Raw genomic sequence first — 22,966 nt, forward strand, 5'->3', positions numbered from 1 at the left:
ACAGCCTAGAAAAGTGACTGAAGCTCAAGTATGTGGCTTGGAGCTCTGACCTCCTGTGTGGTGCATGAGCCAGCAAAAGCAACTGAGACCCAGGGCTGCTCTCCTGGCCTCTAGTGTAACCGTGGGGCTGCAATGGGGCTCCTGCTGTGCTCCTGCTACCCCCGAGAGGGAATGGGGAGCACAGGAGCCAAATTAGAGCTTTGGAAGGTGCTGGGGTGCATGGAGGTGGATGGTGTGCAGTGCCTCTCGAAGGGGTCACAACCCACGGAGTCAAACCTTCCAGAACTGTCCTCAGATCCCTTAAATCTGGGAGAAAGCATAACAAAACCAAAGCACCCTCCCTTCGCCGGCGCGTCCCCACGCTCTCGCCCACGCACGGAGCGCCCGGCAGAGCCCGTGCGCGGTCATCGCACCAGCGACGCTCGCCAAGTTGTCAGTCACCAGCTCCCGCCCTTCTGATTGGCTGCAGCGCTCGTACTCCGTGTCTCTCCGCTCAGCTGCTAGCCAACGGTGAAGCGAGGCGGGTCGCTGTCGGGGAGGGAGCTCCCGCCTGGATTTTCCTATTGGCGGATTTTTGCTATTGGCTGCCCGGCCCGCGTTGTCTGGTAGAGCGGCCGCGGCAGAGGAGCGCTGCGATTGGCTGACCGTTGTGGCGCTTGGCTAGTGACGATTGGGAGGTGAAAAGGAAAGGGGCGGGGAGAAGGACAGAGGGCGCTCTTTCTTTTTTCTTCCCCCCCCCCCCCCTTTCTATTCGCTTTCTTATTGGCCGAGCTCCGCGCGGGGCGGAATTTCCGATTGGCCAGCGCATGCTGTTGCTAGGCAGGTGAGGAGGCGCGGGGCGGGGCGGAGCTCCCCCTTCCGATGAGTCGGCTCTGAGCTTCAGTCAGCGCGAAGCGCCCCGACCCGCGTCCTCCGCGAGCCCGCCCCGAGACCCGCGTCCGCCGCCGCCGCCCGCTCTGAGGAGCCGCCGTCGCGCGCTTCCCCTCGCCCCTTTCCCCTCAGCGCCATGGCCTCGGGATCCGAGTAAGTGTGAACTCCTTCCGGCAGGCCGCGGCCTAGGCCCGGCGCTCAGGCATTGGGCCCGGCACGGCCTTTTTGCCCGTCCCTCGCCTCGGCGCCGCACAGCGCGGCGCTGCCGGGCCGGGCCGGGCCGAGCCGTTCAGAACGCGGCGAGGGCCCGGCTCCGGCTCCCGATCTCGCTGTGTCATGCAGGCCCGAGCGGGCGGAGGCGGGGCCGGGGGAGGAGGGTGGGCCGCTCTTCGCGCTCCCGGCCGGGCGCGTGCCCGCAGGGGGCCCTCGCCGCCCCCTCCCGCCGTCCGTGCCCGGGAAGCGACGAGTCACGGCGAGGTGAGGCTGGGCCTTCTCGCCGCACCCCGCTGTCCCGCCCGCGCTGGGTCGCGGCCGGGCGGCGCTTTGTCTCGCGGGACCCGGAGGAAGCGGTGGAGCGGCCGGCGAGAGGGGCAGAGCCGCGGCCCGCTCTCCTTCCCGCGAGCTCCGAGCCACCCTGGGGCCGTGGCCGCGGCCTGGCAAGTGACTCGGCGTGAGGAGAGACGGGCGTGTTGTGCTGTGCCGGGCCGACCCCGCGGCAGCTGAGGCGGTCCGCTCTATTTTCATCTCCCGTGCCTTTGCCTCGCGCCGCTCTCGGTTCCGGGCTGAGGATCGTCTTTCACGCTTCTCAAAAATGAGCTGGGCAGTAACAGTCCCACAGCTTCCATCCCACGTGCTCACACCGCTGGGTTGGCTCTTCAAATGAGTAAAGACGGTGCCCGAACTGATTCCCTGAATCCGGAAATACTCCGTGGCATTGCCAGAGGCACTTTCGGTCACTTTAGTGTCTGTTGTTTGTGTTCTGATTTTCTTTTGCAACTCCTGAAATTTAGACCTGGTCCTGCTAAATCAGTTCCTTGAAGGTGTGCCAAGAATTCAGCATCTGTGGTAGAGCTTGTGATGAAGATGATAGTCTAATAGAACTATTTTTTAGCTGAGTGAAAAAGACATATTTTCCTTTTGCGAAGTTTTCTCACCGCATAGAAAGTTACTCAAGTAAGGAACAGTTGCCTTTTAGCCACAGTTTTTAGTTCAGTGCTGTTGGCAACCATCTTGTTGAATTTTAGCACTGCACGAGCTAACAGAGTGTGGTTTCTTGAGAGATTTTTGTTGTGTACCTGTCTGGCTCATCTTCAGCGTGCCTTTGAACTCGCTGCTTGGTCGTCCTGTGCTGTTCCAGTAAGTGGCTGCAGTCATCTGAAATGCCATTCATTTGCTTTAATGGATAAAATGGCTTTTAATATCTACCTGGGGAAAGCAGCTCCATTTGTATCGTGGATGTTTGGGCTCAGGATAGTAAGAAGCTACTGACAGGTTTGTCTCAGAAGGATGTTAATAAAAAAGCCCAGCAGCCTCCAGAAAGCATGTCTGTTTTCACTTTCATTGCTGAAATTGGAGCCATCTTGAGTCAGTGACCTTTCACTATGTATTTGCCACGGACTTACAGGAATGTATTAGTTCCCTAGTTCATCAGGATTTCTTGTGATTTTAGTTGTTTCTTTTCTTTAGTGTTTTTTTTTTTTTTTTTTTCAGGAGAATGGCTAACGAGTGATTATTTTCTGCTTGCTTCATGTTGTCTGCCATAATTTACAGCCTTTGGGTGTTACTGTCTGCTGAACAAAGGTGCTCTGATGCACAGAAAAATGTTAGAAGTGTGGAAATATTTTAGAAGCCCCTCTCTACCTGTAAAAAAGGAGTGAGAGAGAAAATGAGTGAGGGAGTTGACAATAGGGGTGAGTGGGGGAGGTGATCTGAAGATGTTGCAGTTTCTCTCTGGCAGAAAACTCATAGAGGAGCATTAAAAGTTACTCAGGCCAGGTGTCTGTCTTGGCACTTCACTGGAGTTCACCAGCACACATAGGAGGGCTGGCAGAAGAGGATCACAATGCATGTCATAGGTTTCCAGCTTAGTATTTCAGTTTGGGCTCTCCTTCTGAGGGGCACATTTTGTTCTGTCTTTTCAGTTAATGCTTGAGAAGCCCCCAGGAGAGTAGAACAAAAACAAGTAGTGATGGTGATATTCTGAGTTGTAACTGAAAGACAGGGCAACACTTGTCTGTCAGAGCTGGCACTTTCCTGTGTGACTGTCGTGTAATTTCCTAAAACCTTTATTTTTCTTTTTTTGCACAACAATTAGGTTGGATAACTATAACTACTATAATTAGACCCCAGACATTTAGATATGTGTATGCTGATTCCTCTAGATTTTTTTTCTAATGCTTCCAAGTTTCTTCGATTGCTCTAGGTGCCGTAATGTAATGATAGCATTGATTCAGCGCTTGCTTCTTACCTAGGAAACTGCAGATTCAGTTCTTTGGTACCAAAACTTTCTCCTCGCATTCAGCAGAGCTAAATGTACCTCTTGCTGTGCTGTTCACTGCTGTGTACTGCAAAGTGTTTGCGCTTTTTCTCCTCAGCTTTTATGCAGCTTTTGGTTTATTGAAAGCTTTGGTCAGAAACTTTTCACTTGCTGCCCAATTTCTCTTCCATTTTATCTTGTGTCCTGGCATGTATTTTAGGCTGCATAATAATCTCTGCATCCCAAAAGATAGTTACTCAGTTTCAATGACAATTTATGCAGCCAAAGTCTGCCAATGGTTTCTTATCAAAAGGCCTTTGGATCCGGTCTGATGTATGGAGGAGTATGATTTGCATTCAAACTTGAACAGACTAAATAGAGGTATTGTTGCTGTCTGGTGTCCCCTAGTTTGAGATTTGCAGTGCACCTACTGAAATAATTTCCTTTGCCCAGGTGCTTATGCTAAACAAAGTACTTTATTTGTTTGCTGTTTTGACTACTGGCCTGGTGGCATATTGGTCCCAGTTTTCTCAGTTAGGGTTGTTTTGTTTCTGTGTGTGTAAGTCCCAGCCTATTTAGGACGTTGCCGAGACCGCGTTTTCCCTTGAAGATGGCAGCTGTGGGCTTCTTCCTGCTTGTAGACAGCAGCCTTTCTTGTATCCCACTGGGTTTAGAGAGTGGGTTTGGAGCATTTTGCACAACGTTTGAAAGGGGGATATATTCATTTCTTACACGTTGCACATGAATGAAGAAAGGGAAAAAACTGACTTGCCCAGTGCTCGCAGTCCTGGAAAAACATGTTTTACAACTCCTTATTTTGTTCGCTTCCCTGTCATTTGCAACATGTTTCCTCTGCTACTGGGACTTATGCAAAGCTTGAAGATCTTTTAGAAAGCCACTGACTGCGCTCCCTGGCTGCTGCTTGTTGTCCCTCTCTAAGTGTCAGGGAAAAGAGGTGGCTCCACAAAGTTTGTCTTGGAAAAACTTCTGTCTTGAGTGTGTGGGGGTGACGTCACGCTGTAGACAAGGTATGACAGACCTTTCTGATATGCTGCTCAAGATGCAGTGACCCTGTTAAGCGCAGTTAATCTTGCAGCATGCTGCATTCGTACTGAGCAGTGCTTGTTATTCTGCTTCCACTCAAGGTTTGACTTCCGGTTATTTTGTCCCTCACGAGCTAAATGGAGCCAACACGGTTGTCCACAAAGAGCTGCCTGCTCTTTGCTGCTTGCTCAAGACAGAGAAAAGCATTTTTGTTATTGTTGTCAGAATCAAGCTGAACTCTGCATTATTTTCTGTGACCTTAGATGTTGGCACATCTGAACAACTCAGAGAAAAGTAGTCAGATGTCTGTTGAGGGAAGTTACAACCATATTGCTTTTTTGTCTGGCTGAAGTACAAGTCCAGGAGCTCCTCAGGAATCAGTTGGCTCCAAATTGTGCTTTTCTTTTTTTTTTTTTTTTTTTTTTTTTTCTTTTTAAGAAAGTGTATTAATCTGCCTTTCTTTCATTTCCTTACTATTTCTATTTGCCTTGACAAAGTCAAGCAAACCATTTTCTGTTGTATTTCTTGTGGTGTAGTGTGCTAGAGCTTCAGAGACTTCTATGAAGATATTACAGAAGGATTCTTAAAAAAACAAAAAAAACAAAAAACCAACAGTTTTTAATGAGCTCTTGATAATTTCACTGGCTTGCTCGCTTTAACTAATAGACCTTGACAGGCAGAACTCCTACCAGCTCTTCCTGTCAGGGTAGCTGTGGCATTGTTCTTTAATTCCCCCGTTTATCTGGGATTGGACACCAGATGGACTTAAACTTTTGTTTCAGTGGCAGTGGTTACATGTGATTGCAGATGAGTGAGTAATTCTTTTAGGGAAAGCACTGTCAGCAACATCTCAGTGACCGCTTCTTTTCATAGATAACTTTATAGCCATTTCCATTTGGGACTGACTTAATGTTTACTCACAGGAAATGTTGTCGTTGAACACCTGAAACTGGTGCTTGGGAATAACATTCTCCTTTATTTTACAAACATGTATAGATTCTAAAAGATACGGTGATATGTAGAAAATGGAAACCAAAGCAGGGGGGTGTCTGCAGAGGGAGGAGTGTTATCACTTAAACTCAGTCCTTCTGTTTTCTTCACCAGTTCTAAAGCAGATGACTTATCGACTGCTATTCTGAAGCAGAAGAACAGGCCCAATCGGTTAATTGTTGATGAAGCCATCAATGAAGACAACAGTGTTGTATCACTGTCCCAGGTGTGTCATCTATTAACAAAAAAACTAATGTAGATAATACATAAACAGCTGCTGTGTATTAACTTGAAATTTAACTTTGCAGCCTGAATCTGAATGTTTGTATTAGAAACTGCAGCTGTTACAAGTGAGGGAGATGGACTGTCTTGTTTTCTAGCACTCTAGCAGAATAAAAATGGATTTTCACCATGAACTTTTAAGATTCAGTTGAGTTTACGCCCTCGGTCTGGTTTCAGGATTAGCTCTTGATCTATGCAGTGAGATCCAGTGTCTTTGTGGCTTCAGTACGTCACTTCCATAATTCACCAAGGTCAAGTGACTTGCGTTCAAATGCTTGAATTCTTGTCTTATCAAAGGCTTGTCCTAATGTTCTTACTGTTAACAGGCAAAAATGGATGAATTGCAGCTGTTCAGAGGAGACACTGTTCTCCTAAAAGGAAAGAAGAGGAGAGAAGCAGTCTGCATTGTTCTGTCAGATGATACCTGCTCCGATGAGAAGATTCGCATGAATAGGGTTGTTCGCAACAACCTGAGAGTGCGCCTGGGTGATGTGATCAGGTGGGGACTGGCTTGCTAACACGTGCGTGTGCCTTAGTTGCCTACGTAATTTGTGTACTGGCTCTGAATTTAGAGACAAAGCTTGCAGGAATTATTTTTGTATCTTTTAGAAGAAACCTCTGAAATGTTTCCAAGTGTGTGGCTTCCATCAGGGATCTGACTTGACTTTTGCACGTGTTTCTGACTGTGTACACACTCAGATTAATACTGAAAATTGATGATAAAGATTCTTGATGTCTATTAGCTCTTTCACAAACGTAGCTCCTGTAGTTAAATTGGGTAGTTCAATGATCCCAAGTTTACTTTGTCAGATGAACTTGCAAATTCTAGGGTTTTTTTTATGTCTATATGAATAACAATGGAAGGCATCAAACAATATTGTAACCTATCTCACAGTATCTAGCTTAAGAACCCAGCTGCCTTGTGACATACAAGTGTTCAAATGTGCTGGGGATGGATATAAAAAGCATGAAGCAGTGTAGATTAAAAGATCTCAGAATATGTTTATATTCCGAATGTCTAATTTTCAGGTTTTGTTCTGAAAGTGACTTTATACCTAGGAATTATTTGAAAATGTTGCAGGAATAATTTTGTTGTGCAACACTTGGAGAGGGTTCTGAGATAACATTGTGTCAAGCACATCTTGGCTTATAGGAGCTAGGGAATGCCAGGTGTGCACTTTGGTAGCGCAGAAGTGTTATATGCAGGCTTAAATATGGGAAGGCTGACGGTTCCACAATTGAGAATCTTCCTAACTTGCAATTTCCTACATGTTCTGGGAAAACTGGAGCCTGGCACTGTACTTCCAGGGTGTTAACTGGCATAACTTTTACATGCAAACTGTTTCATACAAACTTTGTTGAGGAGAGAGGTGAAGCTATATCACCTATCTCTCTAATACTAGAAAATTCAAATTTTAAAGAGTACCCTGTGTGGAACAGGATAGTCCTCTGACATGGTTTGTTTCAAGTAAAGGTGAATGCTCATTTTAGATAAGGGGTAACCTTATCTAAAGACTTTCAAAGTCTTTCCTAGTGTAACAGTTCAGCTTTTCTGATGGGACTGTGTCTGTGGTAGTTCTCAACCCTATAAATCAGTTAATAGTGTTGTTGCAGCAGTCAGAAAACTTCCACATTTGTTGCCCTGTAAGTTTTTATTGCTGATATTTAATTACTTATTGTATTGCTTTCTGCAGATTAGCCTCTATCAAAATCCAGATTCATGTACTAAATGCTTCCTGCTTGTGATCCATAAACTATTTTCCTTCTGGGGCAGTCTGGTTTTTCCTCTACTCTTTTGCTGTGTCATCTTTGTAAAGCCTATGTTGAAAGTATCTGCAAAGAGTGTGTAACAAAGTAGTGCATGAAAAATGGTGCAGTCAGTTGCAATTCTATGTAGGCTTTTCTTAAGCAGGCAAAGCCAGTTTGAGCTTTCTACTTTTCACCTGCAGCTGTCACTACAGCGGGCTTTTGGCCTACACACCTATACTGTAAAATGATAGTTGCAGTGTTTATTTAAAATGGGAGAAAGGGCCTTAGGACTTCCACCTAAGCTTCAGTTTCTGAAAAGTGGGATATCATATGGATGGATGCCTGGCTGCAAGCTGATTACCACTGACTGGTACTTTGAGAACCTTTGCTGTGTATCAGGAGGCTCTGATTCCTTGTGGTAATTTACAAGAGAGAGATGAAAGAGAAAAGGTACCCGCATCTCCATTTTCCCTACAGTTGGTTCAGCTGTAGCTAGTTCCTTATTGAAACAAAAAATAGCTTGTAACTCCTGCAGGTCATTTTTCTGCTCTAGTAATTTGTGAATTTTGGGTTAGTGAAGGACATCCTGGTGGAAGAGCAGGAAGAAAGTATGAAACTCCCAGCAGGGTTGGATGGAATGAAGGAAGGTGTGATGTGTAGACGAGCTCTCTAGGGTGTTTTGTTCCTCAGCATTTAAATGTTCTTAGGAAGGTGGGAAGTCTCAGCAAGGATTTGTATAGTCCTTTCTGGGAGTTGTACCGGCCTGAGAAGAAATACCACTGCCTTTTTCAGACCTATGTGTACGTCCAGGGTGATGTGGCCAACTGATGTTTTCTTCTGTTGCAGCATCCAACCCTGTCCAGATGTGAAGTATGGCAAACGTATCCACGTGCTGCCGATCGATGACACAGTAGAAGGAATCACGGGGAATCTCTTTGAGGTCTATCTCAAACCATACTTCTTGGAAGCATACAGACCAATCAGGAAAGGTAACAGCACTTGTTATTGATATCCTGGTTATGTGCTGTAGTCCTGAGACTGAGTAAAGGTGATTTCTATGGACAGATCTTTGCAAGGCATCAGACTGGCATCTTTAGAGTGAGATTTTACTGATACTGATATTCATCTTTTTTGCTACGCAGAGTGTGAGTATGTTTAAAAAAAAATGAAAATAAAAATAAAAAGCTTGGGTAGAACTTGGGAGAAAATCTTAAACTAAGTTGCTATAATTTGAGAGGATTGGGTCTTTGCTTCTGTATTAAGCAATTGGTTGGATATACCAGGTGACACTTTCATTAAATTCACTTCTTCAAAATCAGTTAATGACTGAGAGAGTGCTTAGAAAGCCAATTGCAGTTTTAGAGCAATACCAGTAGCACATCTGCTGGAACGAGTACGTCCTAATACAGTATTATGAAGTATATCAAGTGCAAGTTGAATAAAGTTTTCCAGTTTCTGTGGCCCAATTCAGTCAGGAGTTGTATTTAATAACATATTATTCTGCTTCTAGAAACAAGCAGTTGTTGCAACTAGTAACAACTTCCTGAGATAAATTCAAAGTTTTTTATTACGTTAGAGATTTTTGTCCCTTCCCTCACTGCTTCTGGATAGAATTCGTTCTTTGAGCCAGTAGGCTGTAATAGGACATTCAGGGCTTATCTTTGCACGTCCTTGTGTGGGCTGGAATGGCCACTCCAGGAAGTCACCTGGTTGGAGCAGTAGTGGCAAAAGCAATGTACAGATGGTCGCTGAAGTGAATTTCTCTAGTGAAACGGCCTGCAGTTGCTGTTCTCAGACATAAGGCACTGGGAGTCAAAGTGGGGCAGTTGGGGAGCTGTGTAAAGAAACAACCTTTTTGGGATTGAGTCTCATGTTGCTCTGTGTATTTCTTGAAAACCTTTGGTTGCTCAGGCTGGCACACCATTTCAGTCTGCCTTTGGTTTTTCCTGTCTCACGAATTTTCACTTGCAGTTGTGCTGCCTACTGTCCCTTGGGCTATACACTGCAAGCAGGCAGCTCATTTGTAAATTGATAGCTAGTTTCTAAAGGCATCAGAGAAAAACGTGAACATCTTTCTTTTGAACCCTATTATTAGCCTGTTTATTTTTTTTTTCTAAACAGAATCTAAAGGGCTCTTTCTTTTCTGGTAAACAAAAAGAGTCCTAAAAAAGCTAAATTGAAACTGAATGGACAATAAATATGATAATTATGTTTGATTGTTTGGTATTTAGTTGGAGCATTCCTTTCTGTTGTTTTCTGTTTGTTTCTGCATGAAATTTGAGAAAATTAAACTGCTGCAAATCTGAATGATGTCCTGACAGTCACAGTATTTGCAGCTCTTGAGTCTGAAATACAGAGCAGTATGAAAAATGCCAGTGGCATATGCATATATAGCCTATTTCCTTGTCCTCTGAGGCTGCTGGATAGTACAGGGATGGACATTTGCAGATGTCAGTTGCAACAGGGTACTGAATTGTGGGTTTTCACAGGTGACATTTTCTTGGTGCGTGGAGGGATGCGTGCAGTGGAGTTCAAAGTGGTGGAGACAGATCCAAGCCCCTACTGCATAGTGGCTCCGGACACCGTGATCCACTGCGAGGGAGAGCCCATCAAACGAGAGGTGAGCGGGATCCTGCACACAGTTCTTGTACTGACTCCAGTCTGCCGTGTAAAATCTCTTTCTGTGATAATGCTTTCAGCTCTGGGAATGGCATTTTGTGTGTTGAATGCAATGCTGGAAGCTCTGTATCCAGGGGATGAGCTGCTGCTGGCAATGGTTGGAGAAATGTGCTTCCACTGTCCTTCCTCAGATACTGAGATTACACTAATGCCTAGGCCATAATTTGGTAGCAGCTGGTTTTGCATCTGCTTCCAGATATCTAGTGCTGGGCACTAAGTGGAATTTATGGACATTAAATGCATCATTTAATTCCAGAGTTCCTTTATTTCAAGCTCTTGAGATATCTAACCTGGGACATCCAAAGTTTAAGGCAGCCTAAGTGGCTGGTCTGTCAGGAGTAGGCCACCTTACTTTTATAGAATAGGAAATCTCGGGAATAGGAGTAATTTGACATGACTGCCTTTTAACTAGCTGCAAATCAGATTGAGTGCTGTTTTCTGGTTAGCTTCCCTCTCTGTCTAACAGTTGTTGGACACTGAATGAGTCCTCCTTGGGCTCATTAGGACACCACAGAGGCAGACAGGAGCAGGTTCAGCCAAGGTTACCAAAATAATGACGAGCTGGAGGTCAAAAGAAATGAGATGGGGCTGGGAGAGTGGACCTATGTGGCCTAGAGTAGGAAAGGTGAAGCAGCAGGCCTGCTGGCAGGGTTGAAAGGTCGACAGGCTGGAAAGCTGGGCTCGGGTGAACCTAATGAGGTTCAACACGGCAAAGTGCAAGGTTTTGCATTTGGGCCGGAAGAACCCCAGGCACCCGTACAGGCTGGGAGGAGTGGGCCTTGAGAGCAGCTCGGCAGAGAAGGACCTGGGGGTCCTGATGGACGAGAGACTGAACATGAGCCAGCAGTGCGCTCTGGCAGCTCGAAAGGCAAATGGGATCCTGGGCTCCATCAGGACAGGGGTGGTCAGCAGGGAGAGGGAGGTGATTGTCCCTCTCTACTCGGCTCTTGTGAGGCCCCATCTGGAGTACTGCGTCCAGGTGTGGAGCCCTCAGCACAAGAAAGACAGAGAGATTTTGGAAAGGGTCCAGAGGAGGACAACTAAGATGATCAGGGGGCTGGAGCACCTCCCCTATGAGGACAGGCTGAGGGAGTTGGGCTTGTTCAGCCTGGAGAAGAGAAGGCTGCGGGATGACCTCATTGCAGCCTATCAATACCTGAAGGGAACCTACACCCAGGAGGGGAGTAAACTCTTCAGAAGGGCTGACAACAGCAGGACTAGGGGAAATGGATCCAAGTTGAAGGAGGGAAGATTTAGGTTGGATGTTAGGGGGAAGTTCTTCACAAGGAGAGTGGTTAGGCCCTGGAACTGCCCAGGGAGGTTGTGGATGCCCCGTCCTTGGATGTGTTCAAGGCCAGGTTGGACGGGGTCCTGGGCAACCTGATCTGAATGTGTACGTTTGGTGGCCCTGCTAGGCAGGGGGGTTGGAACTATGTGATCCTTGAGGTCCCTTCCAACCCGGGTGATTCTGTGATTCTGTGAAAGGTGTAGGCAACCTGACTTTACTGAGAGCTGTGCCCAGGGACAGGACTAGAGGCAGTAGCACAAGCTGAGTCAAGAGAAGTTCCTGGCAGACAAGAGGAAAAAGATTTCCCTGAAGCCTAGAGCAGAGCCTATAGAGATCAGGAATCTCCATCCCTGGAGATCTTCAGCACTTGTCAGGGACAGTCTCGTATTGAAATAGTGTTACAGGCTTGGTGAGCGTTTGAGCCCCTGTAAGATTCCACCTGATGTTTATGATTTTTGAGTGGCCTAATGTTACAGTGTCCTTGTTTCACCTGGGACTGAGTTGATTTTCTTCACTGTGTCTGGTATGGTGCTACGTTTTAGCTTTAAGATGAAAACAATGTTGATAACATACTGATGTTAGTTGTTGCTGAAAAACACTGTGCAGAGCCAAGGACATTTCAGTTTTTTAGCTTCAGGGTGTTGTCCAACAGGGTGGGTTCTGCTGAGAACACCCTGTGGGGGTCCCTGGGATGGACCCTGTCTCTATAGGGGTTCTCTGGGATACCTCCTGTGGCAGGCAATTGCCATTGAATGTTTGGGTAGTCAGAGCTAAGAAACAAATGTGAGATGTGAGAAAGACTTGGAAATGAGATTCTCAAAACGACAAAGAAATGACACTGAGCAAAAGCCCAGACTCCTGGATCTGGGGAGGGATTGTTGAACTATTGTTTTCTCTGAAGTGTTTGATAAGCTTCCTTCCTGGTAGGATGAAGAAGAGTCATTGAATGAGGTGGGCTATGATGACATTGGTGGCTGCCGGAAGCAGCTGGCTCAGATCAAGGAGATGGTGGAACTTCCCCTCCGACATCCTGCTCTCTTCAAGGCCATAGGGGTGAAGGTAAGCACCTGTGTGCATCAGGTGGGTGAGTGGTCTCGCTTACACTGATGGCTCATTGTGTAGGAGGCTTAGGGTGTACTGGAGGGGAATAAGTAAGAGGAATAACTTGTGTGTTGTGTGTCTTCCTTTTTAATGCTGGTATTAGGGGAGAATTTCCTTACGTGTTTTACAGATTGAAGCAGTGGCACTTGCAAAACAGAGCGATGTTTTGAATAAGCACTGTTGGTTACTGGCGAGGTTTTTGTTTGTGTGTCATGCAAAGTAGTCAGGGTGTTGATGGTAGCGTAGCAGCTGTTGCATGAGGTTGCATCATCATTTCAGACTGACTTTATCAAATGCTTGGAATTTCACTGTGAAGATTCTTAGGCATTCTGATACTAGTTTACCACCTAAATCCCTTTTCTCTTTTCCTAGCCTCCACGGGGAATCCTGCTATATGGTCCACCTGGCACTGGCAAAACACTGATTGCCCGAGCAGTGGCCAATGAAACTGGGGCTTTCTTCTTCCTGATTAATGGTAAGTTTTGGGTCTGCTTTGGACCAAGATCTGCCATGTAATCATTCATCCAGCTAATGGTAATGAATGGTTTAAATAAGACTTATGTAGGTACACTGTGTCCTTGATGTCTGTCCTTGCTTACCTCTTTCAGGTGCCCCCCTAGAGTTGCTTAGAGGCCATTTGTACCGAAGAATCTGTAGTGGCACTGTATTTAAGTGTAGTGGTTGAAAGGCAGCTTTGCGTTGCAGCAACTTACAGTCTGTCTGAGTGTTCATTTATGTTGTAGGGGCACAGCTAGGAGCGAAGCAGTGAGATTATTCCATGTATATGGGTGTAAACACTTTTTTTTTTTTTTGCCAGCATATTTTATTCATAAGAGAAGCTACTCTGCATTGCATTTATCTTCCCTTCAAATAAAGTACAAGACCTGTTTTCTTTCACTTTTCTTTAGTTGGGAGGAACTTTTCCTGAAAGCTGTAATGTGCACCTTGGAACTTAGCTACAAATGGCAGAACCTCATGCTAATCATTATCACTTAACAGCAGTTGAGATAGATAGGTACTAGTTTATGTCCACTCTGAAGACAAAATTCTGAATTTTCCTCAGTACTCTTCTCTCCCATTTTACAATCAGTGCTACAATAACTGAATGTTTGTATTTGAGAACTGCTGCTTTTCCTCTCTCCTATGATTTTAATGAGACCCACGAAGGTGAAAGCATAGCAGAGAGCAGCAGTATGTGCTTTTTATCTCAGGATGTCATGGGAGTGACCTGTGGTAGTGAATTAACTTGCTTTTTATTTGAAGATGTCAGAAGTAAATGGACATCTCTACGCACACGTTGCCCTTGTCTTATACTTCCTAAGTGTATGAGCTGATAACAAGCTGGTCTTCACAGACTTGTGCTTCTGTTGCATCATAAAAATGGCATTTGTTGTCAGGATTAGTGATGCGCTGTCTGCTCATCCCAAAACTGAAGTAGCAGGCAGTAGACAGAGCTGGTGTGAATTGACAAGTTACCTGAAGTGAAACAGTACCTGCCTGCACCAGTGGCTCTGCAGCTAGAGCACTTCACTCAGCTAGCAGCTTTACACTCCTGAGGGTCAGGTTTCTTTTCCTTGGATCCTTCTGAAGAAGCATACTTTGTCTTCTTGATCACTCCCATCATCATGATGGAAAAAACCTAAACAAATTGGATTAAGTGTTAGAGTTTAGCAATTGTAGGAAGTCTCAGGGATTGCTGTCCTTTCTGGAATTGATGTGTTGGTATTTTTATGAATTCATGCTCTGGGGGGAGGTTGCATGGGGTGCTTTTTTGGCTGTTTGCTTGTGGGTTTGGTCTTTTTTATTGGTTGTGTATGCGTTTTTTTGTTCAGACTTGTTTGTTTTGTTTTGGAGCTTATTTATAAAGTGGTACAGAGGTAAATGCTGACCTGTGTAAAACAAGCTGAAGACAGTTTCGGTATCTTACAGCTTTTTCCTTCCCTACTCTGGTAATTCATCACCATATAATTTGATTGCTTTTCTCGCAAGCTAGGACTGGCATTAAGTGTGTGGTGGCACATTACAGAGAAGCTCACCAAGTGTGAAATAGGGTAAGAAAAGAGGCAGCTAAAGGTAGCTCACTGTAGTCAAGTACTGCATTCTGTTAGAGTAAACTGAAGACACCGGAGTAACGATAGAAAGTAATTCCGCATGCTGTTCTTGCCTGTTCAGCTGCAAATTTAGTGAATTTGGTTGATAGTGTTTGCTTTGGCTTGAAATATAGATACTCCCATGTGAATGTTGTACTGAAAAAATTCAGCTGCATGCCTTGGAGCTGGCTGCTTCTCTTCTGGGTGCCACAGTGCTGCTATTTTTCAGGTCCTGAGATCATGAGCAAGCTGGCCGGTGAGTCTGAGAGCAACCTGAGGAAAGCCTTTGAAGAAGCTGAAAAGAATGCACCTGCCATCATTTTCATTGATGAACTGGATGCCATTGCTCCGAAAAGAGAGAAGGTAAAAATAGCGTTTGGGAGCTTAAGATGCAGCTGTACACCCTTTTTGGTAGCAACTGGCATGAATCTCCGTGTTCTGAGTATAGGGCAAGGCAGCAGTTGGACCTGAGAGAAACTGTGTGTCATGCACAATGTTTCTAAGCAGCTGGTGGTTCTAGTTTCTGTCTGCTGTGGTGCAGCACTAATACCTGTGCTGTGCTGAGGAGTTTTAAGTCTGATCATTGCTTTCCATCCCCACAGACGCATGGAGAGGTGGAGCGTCGCATAGTGTCCCAGCTGTTGACTCTTATGGACGGGCTGAAACAGCGAGCACATGTGATTGTTATGGCAGCTACCAACAGACCTAACAGCATTGACCCAGCACTCAGGCGATTTGGTAACTGGTTTATCTTGTTTTGTCTGTCAGATACTTTATTACAGGCTATGCTTCAGGCACCTTGAAAAGACTGAAATTTAATATTAAACCTTTTCTGTGTTTGTTGATTGCGATTTGTCTCGGACTGCTTGTTTGAGGTTAACTTCTAGGATTCTGGGCTTTGCTATAATTTTCTAGTCTTATGGAAATAACAGAATACTTGAAATCTAGTAGTAGCCTTTCTTAGTTGAGGCTAGCTTGAAGGAGTAAATGGCTTCTTGAAAGGATGTTCATGCCTCAGGCTGCAGAACAATTTTCTGGCTTCTCTTAATTTTTATTGATGAGGAGTCAGGTAGTTTCCAAGATCTGGGTTTCCAAAGCTCTGCGGTGTGATTGAATGTCTGGTATACAAGCAGTGAAGACTGTAATAGCAAGCCAGTCTAGTTTACAGGACAAAAAGGCATCTTCAGTCTGCAGAGGCATTACTGGAGGCTAATGATAGACATATGTATTTCAGTTAGTATTTCAGTAACATGTAGGCTTTCTGCCTCCCCATGTTAGGTTTTGGCATTTCACTGCTTGAGTACTGGTATGATGAGTACTAAAAGGTTCAGAAAAGGTAAATTGTTCTCTCAAGTTCTTATGCTCAGGACACAGAGATAGGAATAAACAAAAATGTCTTGTGATATCTTGGAGAAGCATCTTTTTCTGCAAATGATGCAGAAGAAAGTTACTAAACCAGTAGCAATCTGTTGTTTTGTAATCCTGAACTCTAGTTAACATAGACTTTCCTTACCCTGCTAAGGCCTCTCCTTCTCTGATCTGACTCTATGCTGAAGGATGCTGTAGAGAAACTCAAAGCTCTGGCATTTTCTGAAATTATGGCTTGTCAGGTTGCTCAGTCGGAAGAAAACAGTCACTGCAGCTGCTTTGGTGTGTAGAATCAGTAGCATAACTAATGTTTTGTATTCCTCAGGTCGTTTTGACAGAGAGGTAGATATTGGTATCCCAGATGCAACTGGTCGCCTGGAGATCCTGCAGATCCACACGAAAAATATGAAACTGGCTGATGATGTGGATCTGGAACAGGTGAGCAGCATGATGTTGGAAAAGGTGAATGTTCGTTGTGCAGTGTTTCATAGTGGAAGAGCTGTTATGGCTTTGACCAGCAATGTTAGTTGCTCGTTTAGCACATCTTTAAACTGGTGGATGTGTGACTCTGAGCTTTCTTCTAATTAGTTTAGCAGTGACCAAAATCCTCTCTTGCTCGTTAAGAATGGCACTGCAGAGTGAAGCAGTCATGTGTCAGTAGAATCTGCACGTGGACTGCCACTGTCCTCTTGTGTTTGTTGTGGCGTTCTCTTCAAAAATGAAGTAAGTTTAAAACAGCTCTTAGGGATATGAATGTTGTGGTGATTTGGGACACTCATTTTTTTTTTTCTGCAATCTCTATCCTGAGCGAAGAGCTCCAGCCTTTGTGATTGTCTTTCTGCATACCTTCTGAATTCCAATTATAACTTTGATCTCAGACGGGGCGCAGAATAGTGTCTTTGTCTGTTAAATATGTGGTAGTACTGTTCCTGAAAACCACAGTGGAGCACTGACATTCCTGTATTTCATAGTTTCACTGCACCTCTGAATGAATGACCAGAGCATGCCTTTCCTTGTGAATACTTGCTTGTATCCCTGTGAGTCATAGTGCTTTGCTTTCAGGTGGCAAATGAGACCCATGGACACGTTGGTGCTGACTTGGCTGCTCTTTGCTCAGAAGCTGCTCTTCAGGCCATCAGAAAGAAGATGGATCTCATAGACCTGGAAGATGAAACCATTGATGCTGAAGTTATGAACTCGCTGGCTGTGACCATGGATGACTTCAGGGTAATGCAAAACTGCCTCTTTTTCTTCTAGGTGCATTATCTGAGACGTTTTATCATGACATGATACAGTTCTGTTTCTTCTGTTAACAGTGGGCTCTGAGCCAGAGCAACCCTTCTGCTCTTCGGGAGACTGTGGTGGAGGTGCCACAGGTTACCTGGGAAGATATTGGTGGTCTAGAAGATGTAAAGAGAGAACTCCAGGAGCTTGTACAGGTGAGGATTTCCAACGGATTTTTGCCCAGTCAGCGTGAAAAGAATCTCAGTATTCTGTTTTGGGCTGTGAAATGCTGAGATTTTTAGAGTAATTGTTTGTAGTGGACTGAAAATACCCTAATATTCTGTGTTAGTGAGCGGAGGAAGAGGAAGGTTTTGCGAAGCAACTTTCCTGTCAGGCTTTCCTTAGTTGAGTCTGCAGTGACATCTTTAGCGTATCTTGTGCTATGTGCAGAATCAGCAATAGTTCTGCTTAAGTGGAGACCACTGCTGAGAGTTTTATCATGCTTTATTAGTGGCTTTATATGCCAGAAGGTGAATGAAAATTCTTTGCACTGAGCCTTCAAAGAGCTTTTTGTCACTGCTAGCATAGGGACAGGTGAGAAGTAATAGTGAAGTATGCTATGAAGGGACACAAAGTCACAAGTGCTCTGTGGAAGCTTCTTGTGTCTGCATCAGTATACCTGGGTTTTGATACATTCCTGCTTTCAGTTAGCACTGCAGAGACACCTTGTCTGAGTGTTAAAAACAAACCAAACAACAACAAAAACCCATTAATTTTTAGTCTAATTTTCTGGTGTTCAGTCATTGCCTAGATCTGACCTTGTTGCTAAGGATAAGTGCTCACATTAGACACCTTGCCTATCTCTGGAGGACAGAGCTGACTAGGTTGGATGATGAGCTGTTTGTTCCCTTTTGCTTCTGCAGGGCAGAGCAAAGCTATGTTTAAGCGTGCTGGAAAACTGCCCAAATTGTAGTGTTGAGTCCTTAAGAGTAAACGGACTGTTTAGGGCAACTTTGCAGTTTAGCTGTGGTGCTTTTCAAACCAGTCCCCATTTAAAAAACTCCAGTGGCCCTGAGCAGACAGAATCCTGCATTTAACTCACGAGAAATCTGAGGGTGTTTTTTCAATTGTTTTTTTTTTGTTGTTTGTTTGTTTTGCTTCTTTGGGGTTTCTTTTTGGTAGGAACAAAGCACAGGCCTTTTGCGGTCCGTTTTAAGGTTTTTGTGTTATTGTTCTAATTTAGTATCCTGTGGAGCACCCAGACAAGTTCCTCAAATTTGGCATGACTCCATCAAAGGGCGTTCTGTTCTATGGGCCACCTGGCTGTGGTAAAACACTTCTGGCCAAAGCCATTGCCAATGAATGCCAGGCAAACTTCATTTCCATCAAGGGGCCGGAATTGCTCACCATGTGGTTTGGAGAGTCAGAAGCCAATGTGCGCGAGATCTTTGACAAGGTAGGTGTTTATTCTGCTCCCTGTTCTGTATTTGTGCGTAGATGCCCCCTATACTGTCTCCACTGTGCTGGGACTGCAATGTCTTAACTGGCCTGGTTATTGTTTATGTATTTTGTGTTTCTCCAACTAGCAGTGTGAGCAGGGGCTGCTTTCCTGTTGCTGGGGATTTAATTCTCTTTGGGAAGCTGGATACGTAAATGGATTTGTCCTTCTACAGTTGGTATCTGTTACTACAGATGACAAATGTCCCAGTGCCTTAGCAGTGAGGCCAGTATTAGGGTGACATAAACATCCCCCACATATCTAGTAATTATTTTGAAACCTCATCATGTAATATCCACTACAGATGTTCAAAGCATCCTACAGGTTCTTGTTCTTCAGTATGGAGGACATAGAAAGGAGTTTGACTCCTACGACCCAGGTCCCTGTAGATAGTGTCACCTCCTGTGCCAGAAGGTACATGTCTTGTTTACCGTGGGAGTCCTCTTACAAGGTCAGGGAAGCTGCTGAAAGAGCAAAGTCGAAGGAAGAATGAGAGGAAAAAATAGTCAGTTGGAAAAGAGCCTCAGATACCATCTGCTCCAAGTGTTTGTCCAGAGCACAGAGACAACTTGGAAATTTGGTTTGCATATGATAGGACCTCGTGTATATTAGTTCTGGACACATGCCAAGCATGGAGAATCCTTGACATCTGTAGCCCTGTGTGCTAGTGTTTGAACTCTCTTGTTGCGAAGGATTTTTTTCCTTATTTCTAATTGAAACTTTCTTTGCAGCAGTTTGCACCTGTTCTCGCTGCACACCTTGAAGAAGCATGTGGCTCCCTTTTCTCTCTGACTTCATGTTTGGTGCTGAAGGCAGTGACTAGATCTCCCCCTTCCACACGGCATCTAAATACCCAGTGCTTAAACAACAAAGTGATATCCCAGATCTTGAATGGAGAGTTCTTGCACAGGCAGTTACCCTCTAGCCATCAGAGCTGACACCTTCTGCCTGTCTGGTTCGCAGTGATCCCAGCTTTGGGGAAATTATTTTGTTATTAGTAGAGTTTATGGAGGGTTTGTTTGCAGGAGACAGCTCTAAAGCAGCTCCTTCAAGCTCTCCAGGAGGTGACAGTGCTCTGATGCTCTTATGAACTGCTTTGATTCTAGGGGGAGGATTAGTATGAAACCAGTGTGCTCCTTGCTTGATGGTATTTAATCATTTGTTTTGCTTTGCAGGCCCGCCAAGCAGCCCCTTGTGTTCTCTTCTTTGATGAGCTGGACTCCATTGCAAAGGCTCGAGGTGGGAATATTGGAGATGGTGGTGGTGCTGCAGATCGTGTCATCAACCAGATCCTGACAGAGATGGATGGAATGTCCACCAAGAAGAACGTCTTCATCATCGGTGCTACCAACAGGCCAGACATCATTGATCCAGCTATCTTGCGCCCTGGCCGCCTGGATCAACTCATCTACATCCCCCTGCCTGACGAGAAGTCCCGGGTTGCTATTCTTAAGGCCAACCTGAGGAAATCACCAGTTGCTAAGGTAGGTGCTATGTGTATCTGGTTTGATTTTGCTATGTGCTCCACATACTCCCCATGAGCTGGGGGCAGAGAGAGGGTTGGTGCCTGCTACACAACGTGCAGAGCTGGGAAACCTTTCATCCCTGAAGAATGGAAGTGAAGAGGTAGGGATAGGCTCGAGATCTAAAACTAAGTATCAGTGCAGCTAGATAGCAGTGTGTAACGCAGCAGATCTTTATCACATAGTACAGTTCTGCCCACGGTGCAGGAATGGGAAATGCCTGTTATGGCAAGATGGAAAGGATTCTTGTACTCTGAAAAAGTAAATGTAGAAAACGGGGGTGGGAAATGGAAATTGAAGAGGAGCCATTGCAGTTAATTGCTGAACTCTTTCATAGACAAGAATTATATCCCTTTCCTGGGGAGCAGGCAGTAATGAAATCGATAGCATTTATCAGAGAAAAGCAGATGCAAAGCGAGTGAACAAACTTCTTTAGGCCACGCTTAACTTTTTAAGTGCTGTTAGGAGGAGGTTCTGGTGCCACTGTGCCAGTTGAAGGGAGAAGATTGTTCCTCTTTATCTCTCTCTGCCCCATCTCCATTTCCAGACTGAAACTGGTCCAGTGATATCAAATGCTAAGATCTGAGCAAATTATAGCTGAAATGTCAAGTCAGCCTGCCCCTTCTTGAAAGTGAGCAGTGGGGGACGTTTGTAGCCATGTGACAGGTTCTTGCTGGGTGTGGGGGGAAGCGTGGCCTGCCCTAGTGTGTAGCATACTTTTGCCAGGAACATGAGCCTTAACTGCTTATCTTCTTCATACTGGTCAAAGTTAAGGTAGTGCCTTAAGGCACCTCTTTGTCATTTGAGAGTACAAGGTGTAAATGCTTTCCTTGTGAGGTGTGTTGTTTTTTTTTTTTGTTTGCTTGTTTTTGCTAGGATGTTGACCTGGATTTCCTAGCTAAGATGACCAATGGCTTTTCGGGGGCTGACCTGACAGAAATTTGCCAGCGTGCCTGCAAACTGGCCATCCGAGAGTCCATTGAGAGTGAGATCAGGCGAGAACGTGAGAGGCAGACCAACCCTTCTGCCATGGTGAGTGGGGCACTCTGAGCTTTCCCTACTTATGAGATAGGCAGCCCACTGCCTGTGGGTGAGGGATGATGAGTTTTTCTCAGTAATCCTCAGATGAGGACGAGTAGGCTGTAGGCTCTTGGCACAGAGTGCTGAGCTGGAGCACTTTGTTCTCTTCTTGTGGGAGGGCGAGGGCCTCCTATGGTGCCTCGTCACTGGCATTGCTCAGCAGGCCCCTGCAGCAGCTGTGAGTCAGTCTGCTGCAGCATCCCCCTCTAGCCCCTGTCTCAGTGGGTATTGATGCATCCTGACCCAGAGGGAGGTGTGGGCAGGTGCTGAGCTGCACGTGGCTCATCTCAGCTCTCCGTCCTGCTGCAGGAAGTGGAGGAGGATGACCCGGTTCCTGAGATACGCAGGGATCACTTTGAGGAGGCCATGCGCTTTGCTCGCCGCTCTGTCAGTGATAATGATATCAGGAAATACGAGATGTTTGCACAGACTCTGCAGCAGAGCCGCGGCTTTGGCAGCTTCAGGTAACGGAGGGAGGCGGGGAGGGCAGAGCGAGGTGGTTAACCCCAGGAACAGAGCGCCGAGGGCAGTTTTGATGTACTCTGATAACAATCCCTCTTCCACTGCTTTTTCCCATTCTCCCCAGCGTTTACAGCCAGCTGAGCACATGGTGGGTACAAACTGCACTGCAGGCCAGTTGCAGCTGCTCTGTTAGTGCTCCTGAAGCCCATCAACCCTTTTTCCTTTAAAGCAAGCAACATCTGGCAGCGCTGTAAGCCTTTTTATGACCTGCCATAAGACTTCACTGCGTTTCTTGACCTTTTCCTTCTTGGCATCAGGGTGTTGATGTGGAGGGAGGGAATTGTGCTGATCTGTGGGAAGGCTTCTGAACTGCATCTCTTCTCTTCCGCACTGCTGTGTGCAGGTTCCCATCAGGTAACCAGGGAGGCGCTGGGCCGAGCCAAGGCACAGGAGGTGGCAGCGGGGGCAATGTGTACAGTGAAGACAACGATGATGATCTCTATGGTTAACTCGCTGTCCTCAGTGGACCAAACTCCAAATCAGGCCACGTTGTACAGGGAAAATCCAACGTTAATGGACTTTCGGCTTCTTCATTCCTCAGTGAAAACAGTGTAGGTGCACGTCAGACTTTGTACAGGGGATGTTTTCTGCAAACACAAATCCAGACCGATGTTCAGTTGGGAGGCAGACAGTGAATTAACAAGAAGGGGATCCTACTTAATTTCTGAGAAATTTCTGTTCTAGTTTATGTGGCAGAATCAGCAGCTTTAGCAAAGGGTACAACGCTAGCCTGTATTAAAAAAAAAAAAAAAAAAAAAAAAAAAAAAAGAAAACTACAAAAATAATAATTAAAAAAAAAGAATAAAATCCCACAAAACTCTAGCCTCTAGGCTCTGGCAATTCCTTTATGTAGTACTGCCACAGCACTGGCAATACTGCCTTGTAAATCCCATGTCTCACTTGCAATCTTGAACGCTTCTCAGCTGCCTCTCTTGTGTAGCACAGCCAATATTTGTGCGTTTTCCTGCAGTGTGTGTAGTTGCTCTTTGATGCTAATGGAAGAAAGTGGTTGGGCAGTCTCTCTCCTGTGCCCCAACTTGGAAGTAAGCACTGAGTTAAATGGCAGGTATCTGGTGTTGCTTCTCCAGTGCTGGCTGTGAGCTGTTGGGTCTCTTGCTGCTTTGGCTCTTGTGCAGCAAAGGACTCCCTGAGGAATCCTCTTCTCATCAGCCCTGCTTGAAG

The 22,966-nt window shown here is 45.5% G+C and overlaps 1 protein-coding gene across 1 annotated transcript; it reads left to right on the forward strand.

Annotated features, from left to right (window-relative positions):
- The first annotated feature begins 867 nt into the window (after nucleotides 1-867).
- VCP (valosin containing protein) lies at nucleotides 868-22,606 on the forward strand. Its single transcript, XM_052670616.1, has 17 exons — nucleotides 868-1,023; nucleotides 5,495-5,606; nucleotides 5,989-6,161; nucleotides 8,258-8,400; nucleotides 9,901-10,031; nucleotides 12,306-12,437; nucleotides 12,852-12,954; nucleotides 14,799-14,932; nucleotides 15,172-15,307; nucleotides 16,263-16,375; nucleotides 17,000-17,164; nucleotides 17,254-17,376; nucleotides 18,405-18,617; nucleotides 19,835-20,143; nucleotides 21,059-21,214; nucleotides 21,572-21,726; nucleotides 22,128-22,606. The coding sequence occupies exons 1-17, from the start codon at nucleotides 1,007-1,009 to the stop codon at nucleotides 22,231-22,233; spliced, it is 2,421 nt and encodes an 806-aa protein (XP_052526576.1). The 5' UTR covers nucleotides 868-1,006; the 3' UTR covers nucleotides 22,234-22,606.
- Nucleotides 22,607-22,966: the final 360 nt, after the last annotated feature.

This window comes from Tympanuchus pallidicinctus, unplaced genomic scaffold (genome assembly GCF_026119805.1).
Source record: "Tympanuchus pallidicinctus isolate F22 unplaced genomic scaffold, pur_lepc_1.0 scaffold9, whole genome shotgun sequence".
Taxonomy (NCBI): Eukaryota; Metazoa; Chordata; class Aves; order Galliformes; family Phasianidae; genus Tympanuchus; species Tympanuchus pallidicinctus.

Coding starts and splice junctions, on each gene's coding strand:
- VCP (XM_052670616.1), top strand. Junction 18,618..19,834: donor TGCGCGAGATCTTTGACAAG/GTAGGTGTTTAT, acceptor TTTGCTTTGCAG/GCCCGCCAAGCAGCCCCTTG. Junction 21,215..21,571: donor AGACCAACCCTTCTGCCATG/GTGAGTGGGGCA, acceptor GTCCTGCTGCAG/GAAGTGGAGGAGGATGACCC.